The following is a 19,620-nucleotide window of genomic DNA, read 5'->3' as shown; positions in this document are numbered from 1 at the left end:
TTGCGTACTTAACTTTATGATCTGAACAGTGTTACCAAAAGAATGGACTTTTGCGTGCTGATTACTTTGGGGCCTGAAGTAAATGTTTTCACTGGGAACATTTCAAGGGACTAATATGATTGCATGCATAATCTGTAATGTTATCTCCCATCATTGTCATCAATTACTACTGAAAGTGGCTGTATATGTATAGCATGTTCTTCCTATAGATACATACAGAAGAGTCAGGTTGCAATCCAGCATTTTTGTTCCACTACCATTACAACATCCTTTCAGCCATTCTGACCACACCACATCCTAAATCAAACTTGGTTGTGTCATCTAAATGGCTATCCTTTTCTTGATCAGAAACAGAACAGCTAAATAAACTTTTTTCTCTTTGTGGTAGCATTCTGTTATCCCTTCCCTTCAGATAAACAAACGCCATGATATAAAAAAAAAAAAAAAAAAAAAAAGAAAAAAATACTTGCTAATTTGGACAGAATCTGAAGGTGTTAACTTGTTAATGTTACCCTTTCAGATATGTGATATGAAAAGTTTTAAAATACCTTGTCAAATCACTAAACCTCTCATCTAAATGTCCTTTAAAAATGCAAGTATCTGAATACAAAGGTAGAGATTTGGAAGTTTCTTCTTTATTTCTTATATTATTATTTTCTTGTTATAGCCTCATTATACAATGAGAAATCAAAAACCTGTAACAGCCATTGTTTCTTAGTTACCTTGAAATAATGTGCAAGCACAAACTAACTTATGAAAGGTATTGATACTACTAAGTCTATCTTAGGTAAAATGAGGTAAACTGAAGGAATAAAATAAAAATCAACTCCAGAAAGTAATACAGGGTAACAAGAGATGTCACTGATAAAAAAGAAACACCAACAGGCAGAGAAACAGGTACTAGTTGCTTAGTAGGAAATACCAGACTCTAGGAGTTAACATACTGTATCTGAAAGCATGGGATAAAATACCATTTAACTTACTCAGAGAGCTTTTGCTGATACTGGGATAAAAGCAGTATCAAAACAATACATTTGTATTTATCAAAGGTTTTTTTGCTAAACAAAGCATTTTAGTACTTGAACAACATATAGAAGAATTTGTCACTCACCACTGAAATGCCACAGCTCTAAGATGAAAAGACAGCTGTTTAACAGCATGCATCAATATTACAAATAAACTGGCACAGAAAATACAGGAGGATACAGTGTCTAACGGAGACAACAACGGGAATTAAATGAGAGAATGCAATTATCACTTTTGGAATCTGGCCACTTGTCTGAAGTGAAGACTTCTAGTCTTGATAACAACGGCAATCTTCAGTTATTTGCGTATAGTCTTTTCATGACAATGCATATTTTGAAGGAAATAGTCCACCTCCTATTTTGAAGGAAATAGTCTTACCTAGAGAGCATGCCCAGAGGAGTAACATTAAGTGATCCCATCAGCATTGCCAGGGCCATCCCTGGAGCTTCTCGCTCTATCACTTCTTTAGTGGCCTGCAATCAAATATTAAATAGCAAAGTGAGTGAAGAAGTACAAGGACAGGAAAAATATGAAACCAGCTAAAATTTGGGTAGGAATATTTCCTTTTTTTTTTTTTGTCTGCTAAGAGACTTCCTTGCTAAATTCTCAAAACTGAAATAAGTTAAAGAATTTTCTCTTGGTTCTGTAAAATAGTGAAAGACAAGGAGTTGGGAAGAAGCACTGTTAGCTGTACTATAAAGACTCCTACAGAAAATGTTAAAAACCAGGACCCTACATATATAGGAAATGTTAACCAACACTAAATAAATAACAACAACTCCCTCTAACAGAAAGTAAAGAATGTTTAGGAGTAAGCAAAGAAAAACCCAAATGTAACTGCCTTCTTTTCCTCATCAATTTCATGTGCATTTTCCCAGGCATGAGAAGGGTGAATCGGTCTGCACAGAAGACAGAAAAAAAAAAACCCACTTGCAAAAGGAAGCCCATGTAGCAGGCAGGCAGGAAAATTGTAAAATGGTAATGATAATGGCCAGAGGCTGAGGCCTTCCCTTTTGATCATGTCAACAAAACAGCCGTTCCAAATAGGCTGGTGGCTTTTATTCACAAGCGGTCCATATGCAGTGGGCATCGAGAAGCCTTGAAGCAGAGTCTGAAAATTCTTGTCATTTTCAATCCTTTTTCTACACAGGGAATTAGATGGAAAATCATTTTTCTGGGATGTGCACAACCTTCTGTTCTGACTTCCTAACACAAATTTTCTCAAATGCACAATCTCCCAACCTCTAACTTTAGTTAGGACATAACACCTAAAAGGCAGGTTACAGTCCTACCCTTTCTTTATTTCCCTCGTAGTAGTTGCTGTTCAGTGGATCATCTTGTTTCATGTTCTGAAACAAGATTCTAAGTTATTTGGCACAACTAAAATGTTAGCAATGCTCATAAAACTGTGAAATTCATTGTAAAACATCCAGCCAAACTACAACTCTTTGATGGTACAGCTATCAAAATAGAAATAGAAAAGCACATCTTAAATATAAGGACACTCTGAATAAGCTAAATTTTGTTGGCAGTTTGATATAGCAAAAGAATAAAATGGAAGAAAACCAGACAGATTATTTTGTGGGAAAGATTAAATTATAAATCACATTCCTTGTACTTTTGTAGGTTCCTAGTTTACAAACAGAATAACAAAGTCACAGAAAAGGAAAATGACAGAATTAACCCAACGGCACCCCTACGAGAAGGATCCAGGAGTCCTGTACTTGCTCTACACTAGCTAAAACACTTACAAGAAGCAATAAATAAAATAAAAAAACCTATCCCTGAACAGCACAGATAGTCAAGCGACCATATTCTCAAACATTGCCACATTTTATTAACATGTTTTAAAGGAATAAGTCAGTATCAGAAGACATCAGACACAGCTACCAAATAAACCTTCAGATCTTTCATTAATAAGGAAACTTGGTATGTGATCAGTTGTGGGGAGCAAGAACTTTGGTTTAGGCAAAACCAAGCAATTTTCATTCAGTAGCTGACACCATAGTCTCTTTTATCAAGCATACCATGTTGGTTTGAGTATCTGCTATCCTCTGCTCAGAAACAGAAAAGGCATATAAATACAACCCAGTGTCTGTATTTCAACACAGGGGACATGAGAAGCAGCACGCTAGGAATGACGTAGACAAAACTAAAACTTCTCCACTGTAAGAGATTGCCTAAAGATACCTGCTGAGGTATTAAACTATCAAATCATGTTAAAAATTCTTAAGACTATCCATAGACCTGATGATTTTTACAGTATAGAAGAGAAAGACATTGCAATGGTGAAGGGACACTTCACTGACAATGAAAAAGTTGGTGAAACATGGAATTCTCTGTGTGTGCATAAGTAGTCAGTCTGTATCTATGCCTTTTTTTTCAGCAAATACCATGCTTCAAAGCTATTCAAAACTGCCTTTAAATATAAAGTGCATTTTGAGATTTCTTTTTTGCCCTTGAGCACAGTGACACTTTGAAGATATCATTAGTTAAAATTCTAAAGAGGCTTCAAAGGTAGTACAAGATGCAAAAGAGTTCCATAAACAACGATCCTGCAGCTCAGGGAGTCCTTCAATGAAATTCAAGTCCATTTTCCAACTTCACAAGAAAAATGACCCTCACAAAATGTCACTGCTAGCAGGCAATGTGATTATTAAAAATGTATAGACTAAGCAATAAAATCTGAAAGGGCAGAAAGTCCAAACAGCAGTACAGCCCTCAATGGAAGTTTCTAAAAATACTTGTTTCAAAATATATATGCTTATATTTATTACTGCAGGCAGACTTCTACAAACCGTGGAATGTTTTGTGGTTTCGTATTTGCAGCCTGACTGGATGGATGTAACCAAAAAAGGCTTCCGCTAAATAAACAGCTTTTACAGTGACAGCTGCTCTTGAAATCAGCCACTGGAAAGTCCGCTCTTGGGATGTCCTCAAATAACACTATTTAAAATGTGCGGTGTACAGGAACTGAAATCACCATCACACTGGGAAGCACACTCTTAAATTACCTATACATAGATGAATGAAATTAGCAGCGCTGCAGTGATTTGCAGATACTTTGCGTCTACCTGTAACAACTAACAATGTACCAACCAAAGTGCTGGTGGCCAGGTTTTCTAATACTTCTTTCAGGTTTGAAGGAAGGGTGGAAGAGAGATGGCAAAATTAGGTTTTCATCTGTGTCCAGCTCAGCAGTTAACTGCTTGGTACCAACATCTACCTGCATGCAAACTATTAAAGAGTTAGTGACTCAGCACCTTCACATTTTACTAACACTCTAGCAAGGCTGAATTAAAATTGTTAAACTTTGCTTCATGAGTAATTTTTTTTTGATGGTCTCACCATCGGCCAGCTTTTGCCTGCTGCAGGGGGCCACAGTGTTGGCACAAAATGAATCGCAAATCAAGGCTGTTGCCCCTGGGTCTCTTACAACAGCCGTGATGACACTACTATGTGGGCTGAAGCAGGACAAAATGATGAGGAGATTTCATTCAGGGCTGTCACACCGATGCCTTCATCAGGACTGAAGCTATACACTGATTTCTCAAACCTGAAGCTGATGACTATATAAATTTGCGTTAAATACTAAAATGACAGCAAGAAAGTGTCCCCATTTTCTCCCGCATAAGATGGTAGTGTAAAAAAGATAGATGCATACAAGATGGAGGTGGAAAAGAGGGGTTCCACAGCAGTGGAAGCATTTGAAGGTAAAAGCAAGAATTCAGGAGAGAGACAGAAATGCAGAAAGGCCATTTTGGAGGTTGCAAAGAAAGGAGAGGTTTGTATTTTAGGCAGGAGAAGGGAACATGGGAAGAAGGAAGCCTAAGTATAAAGGAAGAATTGCAGAGAGGAAGTCCAAGCAGCAGGATTGTCTGAAGGGCAGGGATGAGAGTAGAGCGAGGCCAAGTGAATGAAGTGAGTGGGACAGAAATAAGACTGCACAAGGTGGCTGGAATGGACAATACATGAGGGAGAAACTCAGGAGAAGCAGAAAGGAAGACAGGACACGACAGAAGCGTCAGGCTGTGGGAGAATCAGGGAGAGAGACAATGGGACTGAAATAAAACAGCAGTTTCTACTCCAGAGAGGAGATTGTTAGTCTATACAACTAACAATTAAACAATTATTTCATGGAACTATTCAGGACTTACTAACAATGTCTATGGAAGCAGTTCTTATATTTCATTGCTATATGAATAAACACAATTTATTTTAAAACACTTTTTTGATTGTTTTCAAAGTGCCTTTTTATTGGAGTTAGGGCATTATGTTCCCAAACCAACGGATATATTTTTAGATATCTTTGACGTAGTTGTGGTTGCTTAACAGATGGCTCGCTGCCAACTGGTTTCACAGAGTTCTCTGCTGCTTCACTGCCTTTCTTTGCCTCCGTATAAATTAAGTTAGCTCAATTCCTAACCTGTGGAAGCCCTCCCAGGCAGCTTCCGGAGGATATACCCATTGCAGACTGATTTAATTAAAAGACCTAGGACTACTCTTGAAATGTTCAGAAACACCTTATCTTTGTGTTTCAGGTCTTAAACACAGCAAAGTTTGACCTCTTAACAGTAAGCAACGATCTGAGACATTTCATATACTCTTCAGCAGTTTTTTGATGGTAATAAAGTTTTATCTCTTCAACTAAAATGCAAATACAAGATTGAGAAGTCATAATAAATTCAATTGAATTAAGATGACCGAGACTGCCTCTGTTGAAAATATTATTTCTGTCAAAAAAGTCAAAATCTGACTCTGTATAGCATATCATAAAGCTGTTTATGCACATTAATGGACACATTTGCAGATAATTTATATTTAACAGACTATAGGATTTGCATACATAACATTTTATTACCTATCTGAGCTTCCCATTGAAAGCAAAAGTCTTGGAACTTGGAATGAAATACCTGTATACCCCCTGCAACAGAGCTCACAAACCACAGTCAAACCTCAGAAGACTGGACTCAGAAGAACTACAGAGACAGAGCAGTCAAATATGCAACAAAAAGGTCAGTCACGTCTGTCAACCAGTTGTGTAAGAAATGTATAGTTTAGGAACAAAAATTGCATCTCTCAGCTTGCATATGAGATACCTTCTTCAAGGTTATTCAGTATACCCCTGCTGGAGATAACATGTGTGCCTGTAATTTCTATTCACAAGCCAGTTATTTCAGCTTATTCTCAACTCTTATTTTGCCGGGGAGAAAACAGAGCTTACATGGGGCTAGACTTATTAGAGCTTCTCACCTAAAAATCACTTATCTATTTCTTCTCTTAGTACAATAGGAAATACAGGTTGAAGCAGTTGGTTTCTTTCAATACACTGAGAAGGTTTTGGATAAGGATCAGCTTTGAGTCATTCATTCTCACCATCATGCTGTCTTTCCTTGATTTTTTCTTATGCCCTGCCCCCAATAACCTATGTGATGATATTCTCTGTCTTTTTTATGGATGGAAGCCTTGACAGGAATCATGCTCTCTGATGTTCTCCAAAATCAAATTTCTTTGGCTAATTGCTCACTGAATTTGACAAATGGATAAAACTGATCACATACGCTATTGCTGGAAAGCAATCTAAGCCAAGCAGGTTTGTCAAAGTCTCTCAACTTGTCATCAAAGTTAATAACTTTCTAATAATATAGTGGCCCTAGCACATCATTGGGGTGCTGCAGCCAGAGATATACCATGCAGTGGCCGTCCTTTCACATGTATGCAATTATGATTATCATTGACTTCTTGACGTCAAATTAGTTGTCAGAGATCCATGTGAGTCAAGAATGGCCTGCATCCAGAGGACAATGAATAACTGCTTCTCAACAGGGTGGATCCCAGAAGTAGCTGTTTGCTGTCATTTTAGAACTTTTGACAGATTCACACCCCCACTAATGAACCTGGCCACACGCACCTTAGAAGTAATATCCCGACAGTCATCATTTCCTCAACCATAAGCTATCCATGAGTGCTAATGATGTGGGCCTGTCAAAACCCATTTATTGTCCCAGAGTAGTGGAGAATAACTGACCTAAGGCTAAAGTGAAGACCAATCGCTATGCCTGGGCTTACAGGATGGACTGGTAGACATCAGGCCAATGCTGTCCCTGATGTGTGTGTTTGTTCCTCCTCATGACGTGACCACCCAGGCTTCTGTCAATTTTACTGTACAGTAACAAACTCAGCCTGAGTCTGGTGAGTCTTCATTTTGATGTTCCTGTTGAGTCTTTTTGATGTTAAATGCTGCTATGTGTGTCAGACACACAGACATACTGAGAGCTCTCCCAGGCTTTTATAGAATTATTTTTACGCAAAATAAAACAAAACATGTCTATACACATTAGGGTGGCTTACTCTATTGCCTTTCCCTCTTATCAACGGTGAGTTTGGTACATATTCCTCCCATAACTGACCTGATTACATGTTCTTCATCTTCTTCTTCTCCCAACACAAACCTACAAACAGCCCAAGGTTGATGAAACTCTGATTAATGTAGCCAACTAAAGATGAACTTTACAAACTGGTCCATCTGCATGCACCAATAATGCATTTCCACTGACAATAATTCCACAGCACAAGAATGTGGATTTGAATTTTGCTGTACTCTCACCATATTCACTGGGACTCTACTGCCACCAAGATCCCAAACACCACAGAATTACCATACAGAATTTATCTGGGTGAGGAACAAAAGCGTCACAACAATAACTGCTGTTAGATCACACTGAATACAGACTCTGTTTTCTCTGTTTCTCCCCATATCCATGGTTCCTTCTGCCTGCAAGTTGTCCCCTCTGAATAGCCTCACTCTTTTCACTGGGATCCATCGTACCATTTATTGTAACCTAATGCCTATGGCATGAGACTCACCGGTCAGGAGATAATTCAATGTCTTTCTTGTTGATAAACTGATACCGACAAACAATTCTTTCAGTACAATTCCACTATGTATATGACCATAAAAAGCAACTGGCTGGTAGAGGTACCTTTGACAATACTGAATGAGTTATGGATGACCAAACTATGAATATATTTAATTTTTAGTAGTTTGACTTCAATGATAGTTATTTTTGTAAAGAAATAATTACCTAAGTGTATATTAGTTAATAAAGACCACAGTATTTATTGTAACTTTCCTTAAAAGACCTTGTTTTCTTCAACTGAAATAAAACTAATCCAAAGATTTACTTTATAACACTCAATTCCATTTTTACTTATGACTTGCAAAACATTTTGGGGAAGATGCTTCACATTTTTATACACAATAAAGAAGCTGAAAATTTAAATTAATATACTAAACAAAGCAACACTGTGGAATTTATAACTTGTTCCTGCACCTCAGTAGGTTTTTATCTAAGTTTTGAGCTAAACCTGGTTGTATTTGATTTCCATAAACTTCATTTGCCTGCCTCATTTGTGTAATACAAATGTTAATGAAATTGGTGCATCTAGGCAACCAAACCATCTGCACATTCTGAACATCACTTCTAATATATGTTAAGTGTTAATAATAATTTTTTAACCCTGATGCTTTAAGTTTTAAGATAGCAAATGTGTATAAAATACTTATGCCAGACAAACAGATCTTAATTTTATGATACTGCCCACCCCTATACATTGTCATAAAACTGAGAGAACAATCATTTTTAGAAACAGTTAACCAAACAAAGGAAACGCTTACTAAATGCCTTTCTGCACTACAAGGAATGCATTTAGGCTCTGTGAAGAGGGTTGCTGCCCACCAGATGCAGTATGTTACAGCTGTATAATGGTGTGTCTTAAGCCAGTGTCAAAAGAGAGTATTTGCAAAGGGGGACAGGTTAGGAGGATTAGCTTGTCAAAGCAACAGCTGGAAACAAGACACCACTTGCTTAGGAAGAAGGGTCAGGTGCCTACTTCCTTTTGCTGTGCTTACCACTTCAACTCCATTTCATGTAAGAATGAAACTCCTGCTGTTCAATAAAAGTAGTAGAGCTGAAGACTTGCTGGCAAAGGTAGTGACACCACTCCGCTATTACAAAAACACTGTTAAAATTTTATCTGTTATTCATTATTATTCTTTCAAGTTTTCCCTCACTTACTTCAAACTGCTTTATATTTGATATAAAATGTAAAAATCTAGGCAATCCATGACAACTTTTCAAAATTCTTTGAACATTGAAGAAGTGGAACAAAACCTGAGAAGTGAAAAATTCTGTTCTCTGCAAATCACAGAATCATACAGCAGAAACAAGAAAAATTAATATCAATAAGAGTCTCCACAATATCTCAATAAAAGTATCAATAATAATTCTACAATTAATGCAACTGAAAATGTAATGAGCTTTAATTAACAATCTAAATTGGAGAGATGTGGATTTGAGGGATGGACCACTTGGTGGACAAGGAATTGGCTGGATGGCCGCACTCAAAGAGTCGTGGTCAACAGCTTGATGTCCAAGTGGAAACCAATGACAAGTGACATTCCTCAGGGGTCGGTACTGGGACACGTGTTGTTTAAACTCTTTGTCAGCAACATCGACAGTGGAATGGAATGCACCCTCACCAAGTTTGCTGACAACACCAAGCTGTGTGGCCTGGTCAATACGCTGGAGGGAAGGGGCGCCATCCAGAGCGACCTGGACAGGCTTGAAAGGTGGGCCTGTGCAAACCTCATGAAGTTCAACAATGCCATATTCAAGGTCCTGCATGTGGGTCGGGGCAATCCCAAGCACAAATACGGGCTAGGCAGTGAATGCACTGAGAGCAGCCCTGAGGAGAAGGACTTGGGGATATTGGTGGATGAGCTCAACATGAGCCAGCAATGTGTGCTCACAGCCCAGAAAGCCAACCATATCCTGGGCTGCATCAAAAGAAGCATGACCAGCAGGTCAGGGGAGGTGATTCTGTCCCTCTGCTCTGGTGAGACCCCACCTGGAGTACTCCATCCAGCTCTGGAACCCCCAACATAAGAAGGATGTGGACCTGTTGAAGCGACTCCAGATGAGGGCCACAAAGATGATCAGATGGCTGAAGTTCCTCTCCTATGAGGACAGGCTGAGAGAGTTGGGGTTGTTCAGCCTGGAGGAGAGAAGGCTCCAGGGAGACCTTATAGCAGCCTTCCAGTTCCTGAAGGGGGCCTCTAGGAAAGGTGGGGAGGGGCTCTTTATCAAGGAGTGTAGTGATAGGATGAGGGGTAATGGCTGTAAACTGGAAAAGGGTACATTTAGATTAGATATTAGGAAGAAATTCTTTACTGTGAGGGTGGTGAGGCACTGGAACGGGTTGCGCAGAGAAGTTGTGGAGGCCTGTCCTGGTCTGAGGACACATCCTTGGAAGTGTTCAAGGCCAGGCTGGATGGGGCTCTGAGCAACTTGGTCTAGTGGAAGGTGTCCCAGCCCAAGGCAGGGAGGTTGGAACTAGATGACTTTTAACCATTCTATGATTCTATAAGAACTAGGGAACACTGTCTCAGAAAAAAAAAAATACCCTATATAGTGCTTCTGTTTATGTGTACTATCTTCTAGACTACAGATCTACGCCAAAGGGAAATCAGGGTACAGTTAGTTTCATTTCATACAAAACTAGTGCCAAAATTAGATTGTTTATACACAGGAGGGGAAAAACAAAAGTACATTAATCAATGAAGTCTAGAACTACGTAAGAGAAATAAACCTGTCACTTTTGCTTAGTTGTGATATTAGTATCACAGGAAGAGAACAGACCCTATTCTTTAGAGATACTCATCAGTACACAAAGAATGAGGCCACCAGGTAGAAATGTACGCTGCTTTCTCTTAAGAACTTGCCCAAACCCTTCGGCAGCGAAAGAACAAAAAGTTTTTACTTGTGATTTCACTTCTCTAAATATGTAATTTTGAATTCTTCAGCTCCAATGCATTTGCTACTGAGATTGAGATGTGAAACTCTCTTCTTTTGAGAATGTTGTCTGTTGTCTCCTATCATTTGCTACTTTCTGCCAAGAACAAATACTGTACATGAAATATTTGTACTTCTGAAACTCCAGTCAGTTTCTACCGCAGGTAAAGTAGCACCTCCAAACAATTTCAGACCTCAAATCACCAATATTGAAGATTAAAAGAAAAAGCCTTCCTAAAACACACTACAATGGATGTACACTACGGAGTAATAATTTTTCAATAATATACCATGGCAATACAAGAATTACAAAAAGTACTTTAGTTTCTCTTCAGATTCCCTTACACAGTATCTTTACTCCCCAAGTAAATGATAAAGCATGTCTAATAACAGCAGCTTTAAAGTACTTCTGCCATAACCTAAAAACTCACAGAAAGGATTCTTCATTGAGATACAGTGATGCAATTCATGTGTTCAGAGTCTGAACAGTTGTTGATTTAGCTACATGTGAATGATGCGCTCATTGGAACTGAACAACTGAACAGATTTTGAAAGCCAAAGTGACCTACTGTGCCTTCTGTCAAACAATTTCGTATACAGGATTATTTAACTCCTGGCACTAATCACATTTTTTTCCTCCAAGATTCTCATGGAAATAATAGGATGAAAAGGTTTCCCAAAGAGAAGATGGAAAGTACTTTGTTGAAACTGCTGTAGCACAGAGCAATGAAACAGAAGACAGCAGAATTCCTAATCTACACCAAACGAGCAATATTACATATATCAAATTTACTTTTTCCTCTGGAATTTGATTTTACTATTTAATTAATGGTTTACAATACTTAATAATAATAGTTAACAATATAACAAAATCCAGTATAAAATATTTTCCCTTTATTTCACTGTTCCTAAGATCTTTTCTGTACACATTTCTCTATCCAAAACACCAGTTTCTTCCAGTTTTAGAAGACACTGCAGTACCTTTCATACATGAGCTAAAACCAGTTCAACCATTTATTGACACTCCTCAGCTGTGACAGAATAATGATTTTTACGTCAATGCAACTTTGCATTATACAGACAAATTCTGTAGGTTTACTTCCTAACTGCCCAACTCTTAACTTCAAAACCCTGAAGTTCTTACAATGTAGGCACCTTTTCATTAATACAGACATAACAACACAGGTATATAAGCACCTCCCTTCACACACACTTCTGCTGTGCTTGAAGCAGCAGACAATGTTATGCAGAAAAAAACCTTCTGCTGTTTAGTAAGATTCAGTCTGTCTCCAAACTTTTTCAGCAGATTGAATTTAAGTGGGTCATTATGAAAAGTGGTAGCGTTCAACAACTGTTAAGGCAGAAAAGATTCTTAGATAGGCACAGGGAACAAGTTAGCACTTCCTTTGAGTACTTGAAATGTACACAGGACCGGACTTTTGCAATAAATGCTAAGCAGCTCACTACCACAGCAATAGTAGTGATTCAGAGAACAGCAACTACAAACATCATAGCTCTAAGCAGATTAACTTAAGTAAAAAATCAGACAGCAGCAAATGGATAATGAAAGACAGTAATTCAGAGTAACACAGAAATCATATGCACCTAAGGTTAGCTACCCAGTACTGTGTGTCTGATTAAATGAGTTAAATTAAAAAATCCTCATTTTAAAAAAGCTAACAAGGAAAAGAAACAAAGACAAATATTTATAAGGAAAATATTAAGCTGACGTAACAATGTGACTAGCTACTGAGAAAAAAACTACAGGTTCTAGCTAGGTTAGTAAATCCATCTTCATTATGCTTAAAAAAGCCAACAGAAAACTATTGTTACAGACTCCCTCTTGCTTGCAAAGGGTGATGATGAGTTAATAGCAGCTCCTCATTAAGATGCTGCAAGAAACAAATCCCTAGGAGGCAAAGAGATCTAAAAGAACTTTGTGCCTTTCTCTGTTCTTCTCATTCCAGGAACCACCAATGTTGAACAGCAGAAAACAGTAAAACTTGTACAAATTGTAGAAGAGTTTGAGAGACCACAGTTTTAGGCCTTGCTGCTCATGGATTAATTCCGTATACCACTGGATATGTAAGCACTATTTGGTTTGAAAGAAAGAACTGGCCCACTTGCAGAAAGAAGTGGCAATAACCCAATCATTATTCACTCCTGAAAAGGGAGCTGTAGCCCAAAAGCAATGTGTAGGTTTCATTCAGCTTTGAAATCTGCAAAACCCACCACTTGAGTGATGTACAGGATTGCAACACTACACAAAATAAAGCTTATTTCATAAAATCAATCTACAGTCTAGCTGCAAAAAGATTAAAAGAAAAAGCCTAAGGTGTACAAATTAAGGTATATTTAATGAAAGCTAACAGTGAGGGTGGAAAAGATTTAGTGTTGCTATGATGTACTATGAGAGCAGTAAAGGACTACTCAAACTAAAGTTTAGGTGCAGCCTCAGATAAAATTTCTGAACCGTAGTACTATTTGACTTCATGAAACTCCCAAGTGAAGGGAAACAAACTCCAACAAATTCAAAATCTAAAACTGGGCTGGGAGAACAACAGAAAAACGTACTGGGGGGAACAATTCTGCAAGTGTCACTGAAGGATGGATGATTGGGTCCTCTTCCATGAGTAAACTCTGTGAACATATCAGTTTAATTTACTAAGGAAATTCACTAACTTTAAGCCGTGGATATTATTTTAACAAGGAATCAGTTAAAACTGTATTATAACCACGTAAACACCTTTTCCTAGCCTGTACTCTAAAGGACATTTTAAGAAAAGGGAACCCAGAAGACGGAGTGTTTAAATCTTCCCAAATATATCCAACAGAGTAAAAGCAAAAGATCATGGTTTGCAAACTGTGATGCTCAGAAGTAATAACGTAAAAACAGTATTGTCTTGCTTCTTACATCTACTTTGTTTATCTATCTCCTCATTTCTCCAACAAAAGCTATTTGCCCACTAAGTAAAGAGGTAACAGTAGAGAGACACTGAAAAAGAAATAATTTTTTTGAAACTAGATCTAGAAGCAACATATAGACATAATAAAATCTGAATTCCAAGTTGATATGAGTCACTGGCAGACAAATTACTCTTAAAAGAACGGAAAACTTGCATTGAAACTGAAAGCAGCGATTAAGTGGATCAGGGCAGTGGAACACCTTCTGGAAATCCCAAGGGTAACAAAATAATTATATACCTGTCTTTCTTTTTGACAGCAAAAGACCTGTATTAGTTAGGAATTTGTTTTCTTTTCAGAAACAACTGAAGAAATTAGCTGCTTAGATGCTAAAATGCTGACTATCATCAGAAAGGACACCTTTAGAAAACAGAGAAGAATAAAGAAAGCGAACTGTAAAAATTTTAATGGAATTTAATTACTGCATTGAAGTGAGAAGAGGATATATGGAAAAACAGCCTCCTGACAAATAATTTGCAGGATTTAGACATAGCAGTTCAGGAAATGACTATCAGAAATGTAACAAGTTTTTTTATTAGAGATAATAAGGAAAGAAGAGAGTCTAACAAGAGGAAATAAAACTGAGATACACGTAGGCTGATAACAGGATATTTAGTTATCCTGGAAAGGGAAACTTTATAAGCTGGAAAGACTTGTAACTCTTCATGACTGTTCCAGAAGCCAATTTTTTGTTGAAAGTGCACAGGATAGCCTAAAGAATACCTTAACACAAAAAAAAAAACAACCCAAACCCAAACAAACCCCCCCCCGCAAAACCCCACACCAAACTCAAGCAAAAAGACCCATCAAAAAAAAAAGACTAACGTATTTCATTGTTCCAGGGATCTGACAGATAAGATGTTACTCCCAGGGCTTTGTGCGCAAATTATTCATTGTTTCTTTAACCAAATTTTGATTAATTTATAAGACAAAAAGTGGAATGCATTCTTTCAACTTAAAATAGATTTAACTGATTAAAATATTTGTACCATAACTCGATCACTGCAGATGGAAAACTGATTTACCCGGATATTTTCAGTCAAGCTGCCTGAGACAGCACTGCATCAATTCTCCGGTAGGTATAATTTTCAACCAAGAAAATGCCATACGTTCAAGAAAAAGCATTGTGTTTACTTTCCTTCAGTTTCTGATGCTTTTCCGCATTTTGTTTAAAGCTTCTATAACCTGCATATTATTTGAAAACTAGCTGTTTTTCTTAGGTAATATTAATTTTTAAAAGAACTATATTAAAATAACTAAAACGATACATGGAAAAATGACCTATGTTTCTCCGGAGAAGTGAGTTCTAGCAGCATCCTGCAGCCCTGCAGTGCCAGAGTGAACGTTCCTCCTCCCTTCCAGCGTCTGATGCCACTTCTCAAACAACAGCTTAGGGAAGCAGCAAAGTAACACTGGGAGTTACAGCTTGGGAGAAAGAGAATTGCCACTGAAGTCTGCTCTTGTCACCAGACCCCTCAACAGCATGAAGCTGGTGGGAAGTGAGAAACTGCCAGCCTACTGTCTTTAAGAGTTTGCAAAATTGTGAAAAAAACATGCCTGGAGGAGCAAGGGAGAGTTGGAAAGGCTGAGAAGAGAGAGGACTGGAGAGCTTCGGAGACTGTAAGGGAGCAAAGGTGGATGTTCGTGTCCTCTGGTTCCTTGGAGCAGAATACAAGTTTACTGGATTTCTAGAGGTTAAGGTGAAAACTGGGAGAAGGTTCCTACTGGCTCTTACTCGGAACATTGCCTGCTGTACTGGGAGCCACCCTCAACAGGGGCAAGCTGGTGCTGGGAGCGTGAGAGCAAGGTGCTTTCCCACAGCATCTCTCTCTGATTCCACAGCTGGTCTCGCACTGGTGAAAGAGGCTACTGACTCATGGGGTGCTGCCCTGCCTGTATGGCTAGACATAATTTTGCAAATCTAGGGTATCTCTGAAGATAGCAAAAGTAGTAATATAGTATCTGGAGAGATTAAAAGCTAAAGTTAAAAGAATATTACGTACAATTATTTTAAGTGTAGGAAATTATGACAGGGTTCAAGATGACAGAATATTGTCTCCGGTTCCTAGTCGGTACTGGATTCAAAAGTGTAATTAAAACCATAAACACTTATAATAAGCTGGAAACTGTGGCAGAGCTAGGAAAAGAGAGGTCAAGTGAGTGGAATTAAAAGAAAAGAGGCAGGAAATCCTGCTGCTTACTCTAAGCTGAGACAACCATTTATGCCCTTAGTATGAACCTTACAGATGCAGGCAAGTTCTTGTTCTTAATCTGTGAGAGAATGACAAAAGATTTTGGTAAACTGGCAATTGACTATTTTCCCAGTACAGAAAGAGTAGGAAGCAGCAACTACAACACACTGCAGTTTGCTAATAGTGTACTGATCCAATGGCTTTTCTAGATTAGATGCAACCTGGGGTTTTAAAGTAAGAGATCTGTAAAATTTCTTATTTAGCTCCTTTGATCCACTCTATTTACTGAACATTGCACTACATTCAAACCTTAATCTTTCTGAGGCTCAGCGACAGCTTGTTTTTCCCCCCTGTTATTACCTACCTTCCATGGGTTCTGAGAATTACTGTAGGTAATATCAGCGATGTGTTTTAGTTCTTAATTACTACCGAATTTAATACTGAATACAGTATTACTGAACAGTAATACACCTACCAAATGAAGTGATGGAAGCAAAGATTAAATACGATACAGCTTTTTGTTTGTTTGTTTGTTTTTTGTTTTGTAAGGAGGGAAAGGTTTTTGAGCAGTTCTATGAAAAAGCTGGATGCTGGTACTGAGATCAGTTTTTGGCTGGTATGTTGAACTGAACCCAATCATGAAGGAGCCAGACAATATTTTTTCCCCATTCCTTACAATTCTTCTTAATTTTTTCAGACTGGTGCATATTTAGAAATAAAATCTAGGCAGGTGGGCAGGACAATATGATAAAAAGGCCAGGCATAAAAGCAAGTGGACAGGACAGCAAAAGAGCAAGTACCAGTGAGTAAGCAGACCCAAAGAGCAGCAAGGGGACACTGTAATCAAGAAGCAGGTGAAAAGGCAGGAGGAAAATGCCAGACATTCAGCAAGTCGATAAAGCAGTACCAAACAGCAGGTGTGCCAAGCAGCAGAAGAGCAATTCCGCAAAGTCAGCAGATGCACTCAGCATTTTTTTTGGGAGCGGGAGTCAGGGCAGCGCAAGGCAATGCCCATGTGCAGTCAGATCGAGAGGACAATAAGGAGGCGATGCATGCCGTTCAACAGATGGACAGGGCAGTAGGTAGTCAGTGTCAAGCAATTAGCTGGTCAAGAGGTAATGCCAGACAGTCAGGCAAAGGGCCAAGATTTCAGGAGACAACGCCACACAGCCAGCAGGTAGAGAGAATAAAAGAGAGTTGTAAATGCCAGGCAGGCCCCAGACAGGCAAGGCAGCAAAAGACCAAAGCCCATGAATAATCAGATGCGACTGTCAGCAAGGACAAAACGTAAGCCTGCCAACCGATTGACAGGGCAGCAGGGTGGCAATACATTTTCAATAACTTAGGATACCATGAGTGAAACAGTCCCAAGAATCTAGATGCTCACCCTCTGGTAATATCATTAGATCAGAGTGAACCATGAAAATCCACAGGAGAATAGCACACAAATGGAAACAGCAGATGAGTCTGACCCTAGCACTTGGGGAGGCCATGGGACCTTCCTATAAAACAAAAAAATGAGAATCCACAAGAAAATCAAACAAATGGGAAAAATGTGTCTAAAAACTGTTTCTGATGATGATTAAAAAAGCAAAAAAATACTAGCAAAGAATTAGTTCGGAAATGATTGGGTGGGATTGAAGATGTTGCTTACCCCTCTCTGGAGCCCACATAATGGGAATGTTGGGAATTTCTGCAGCAGAAAAACAGAAGAGAAAAGGGATTTCTGACTCCCAGTTCAAGGAAAGCATGTCAATTTAGGACTGGGTAACCTCTTTGGGCAAAAAATAAGAATTCAACTGAATCTTTGCCCATCCCCAGATACATGCCTTTATTGAGATTTGCGAAAAATTTAAGAAGCCCACATCACTTTCACCTCATGACATCCCACCCTTATTCCCCCGAAACCACACTTACCTCTAGCACAAGGTGTCTAAGAGGGGAAAGGGGATGATCTTGTGAGCTCATTCCCATATCCACTGCAAAATAGCTTGTGAAGATGAACAGGAGTACCCATTAGCCACTGCCGGCCATTTGTGAGATAAACTGAAGAAGTCATTAACTGTTACTCATCACTAGTGTAGGCTGGTGTTTGAATCTGGCTTAGATACATCCTCACTCTAATGAAAAGAATTAGTCTTATGAGTCTTGTGGGGTAACCCGCTTCTATGGCAAGAGTTGCAAAAGGACAAAACTTTATCAACTTTTTTTTTTTTTTTTACTTTGAATCTCTTCTCTTTAACTTAAGCACTCTGTTATTTAACATGGTTGGTTTTTAAAACAATTTAAACCATGTTTCAGAAATCTTAGCTTCTGCTCTATTTCAGAAACATGTGATGGACTCTGGAATGTACGAACTGAGAAAATCCCAGCAGTAATAATGTTCAGTAATTTAACTCATCTGTCATTTCAGTCATGAGTCTTTTTATTCAGTAAGTATCTTCCTAGTAACTAAAAGTCAACCAACCAGGAATCAAACTTCACTATTTCTGTCCTCTTAGAAGTCCACATTGTGTGTGTACTTATCTGCTTGCACATTTCCTTCTTATTGGTAACACTGAAAACCTACATCTCACTTTGATAAGGCAATAATATGCAACAAGAAGCCAACTCTTCCCTCTCCTGCAAGCTGTAGAGAACCTCAGACACAATAAAAGAATCACTAGTTCTGCTGTGCACTATTCAATTAGGATTTGGAAAGGTCAGTGATAGAATCCATATGAATTTGCCATGTACTCATATGCAACAAAGCTTATAAGAAATACAGCAGTAATACGCTATGCTGATGGAACGTTATTTATAGTGATCCTCTGGCTATCAGCCACTCATTCTCCTTCTAGCTGAGCAAGGCACAGGAATAATAGAGGCTAATATAATTTCAGATTTAGAAACTGGGGTCATGGAACAGGAATTTCTTCCATATCCAAACTTTCCTTCATCAAACACTGCTATCTGGGTTTAGAACAAAATGACAGGAAAGTGATTTTCATCATATGATTAGTAATGGCATAAACCAGCCAGGAATAGCATACACTGACTGAACCAGAGTAGATATTAAAACTATAGGGTATGAGGTACTTCGAACACACATTGGCAGTTTTATCAAGTCCTGTGATCACGTGGCCAGCAGCAACTACAGTTAGCTGCACCACATCAAGAACAAAATTGCTAACACCTTCTCTCCAAAGGGAGATCTTTCAAGGCTCAATGAAAATGGACTATGACAAACTGATCTCAGCGAACCATAAGAAATTGTTTATTTGTGGAAGAAAAGATGGACTTTTAAAATCTAGTGAAAGTTTAAATGTCAATAATAAATAATCAACAGTAAATTATGCATCTCACTACTAATTTGGGTTTTCACATTACAAATTAATTGTGAAAAGGAATATATGCATGAAGTGACAAGAAGCTAAAATATGTGTGAATAGTCTAAATTAAGGTTTAAAAGTGATTGTTTTCTTGTCTGTAACTGATAAGACTTTCATGCGTGAGTGTGACAATAGTAATTTTGGTTTTCTATTCTGGTACTTATACCGAGTTAACATTTTGCTAAAGCTTCACTGCTCCACGTGGTAGCAATT

At 38.3% G+C, this 19,620-nt stretch overlaps 1 protein-coding gene across 1 annotated transcript in view; it reads right to left on the bottom strand.

Annotated features, from left to right (window-relative positions):
• GPHN (gephyrin) overlaps positions 1-19,620 on the bottom strand; it is a 215,333-nt gene that overhangs the window by 115,813 nt on the left and 79,900 nt on the right. Inside the window, exon 5 of the mRNA XM_009883501.1 lies at positions 1,405-1,499. Within this exon, the coding sequence (XP_009881803.1) occupies positions 1,405-1,499 (95 nt within the window). The remainder of the gene's footprint in view (positions 1-1,404; positions 1,500-19,620) is intronic.

Source organism: Charadrius vociferus, unplaced genomic scaffold (assembly GCF_000708025.1).
Source record: "Charadrius vociferus isolate BGI_N301 unplaced genomic scaffold, ASM70802v2 scaffold34, whole genome shotgun sequence".
In the NCBI taxonomy this organism is placed as follows: Eukaryota; Metazoa; Chordata; class Aves; order Charadriiformes; family Charadriidae; genus Charadrius; species Charadrius vociferus.
The sequence above is the reverse complement of the archived record's forward strand: the minus strand, read 5'-3'. Positions and strand labels throughout refer to the sequence as shown.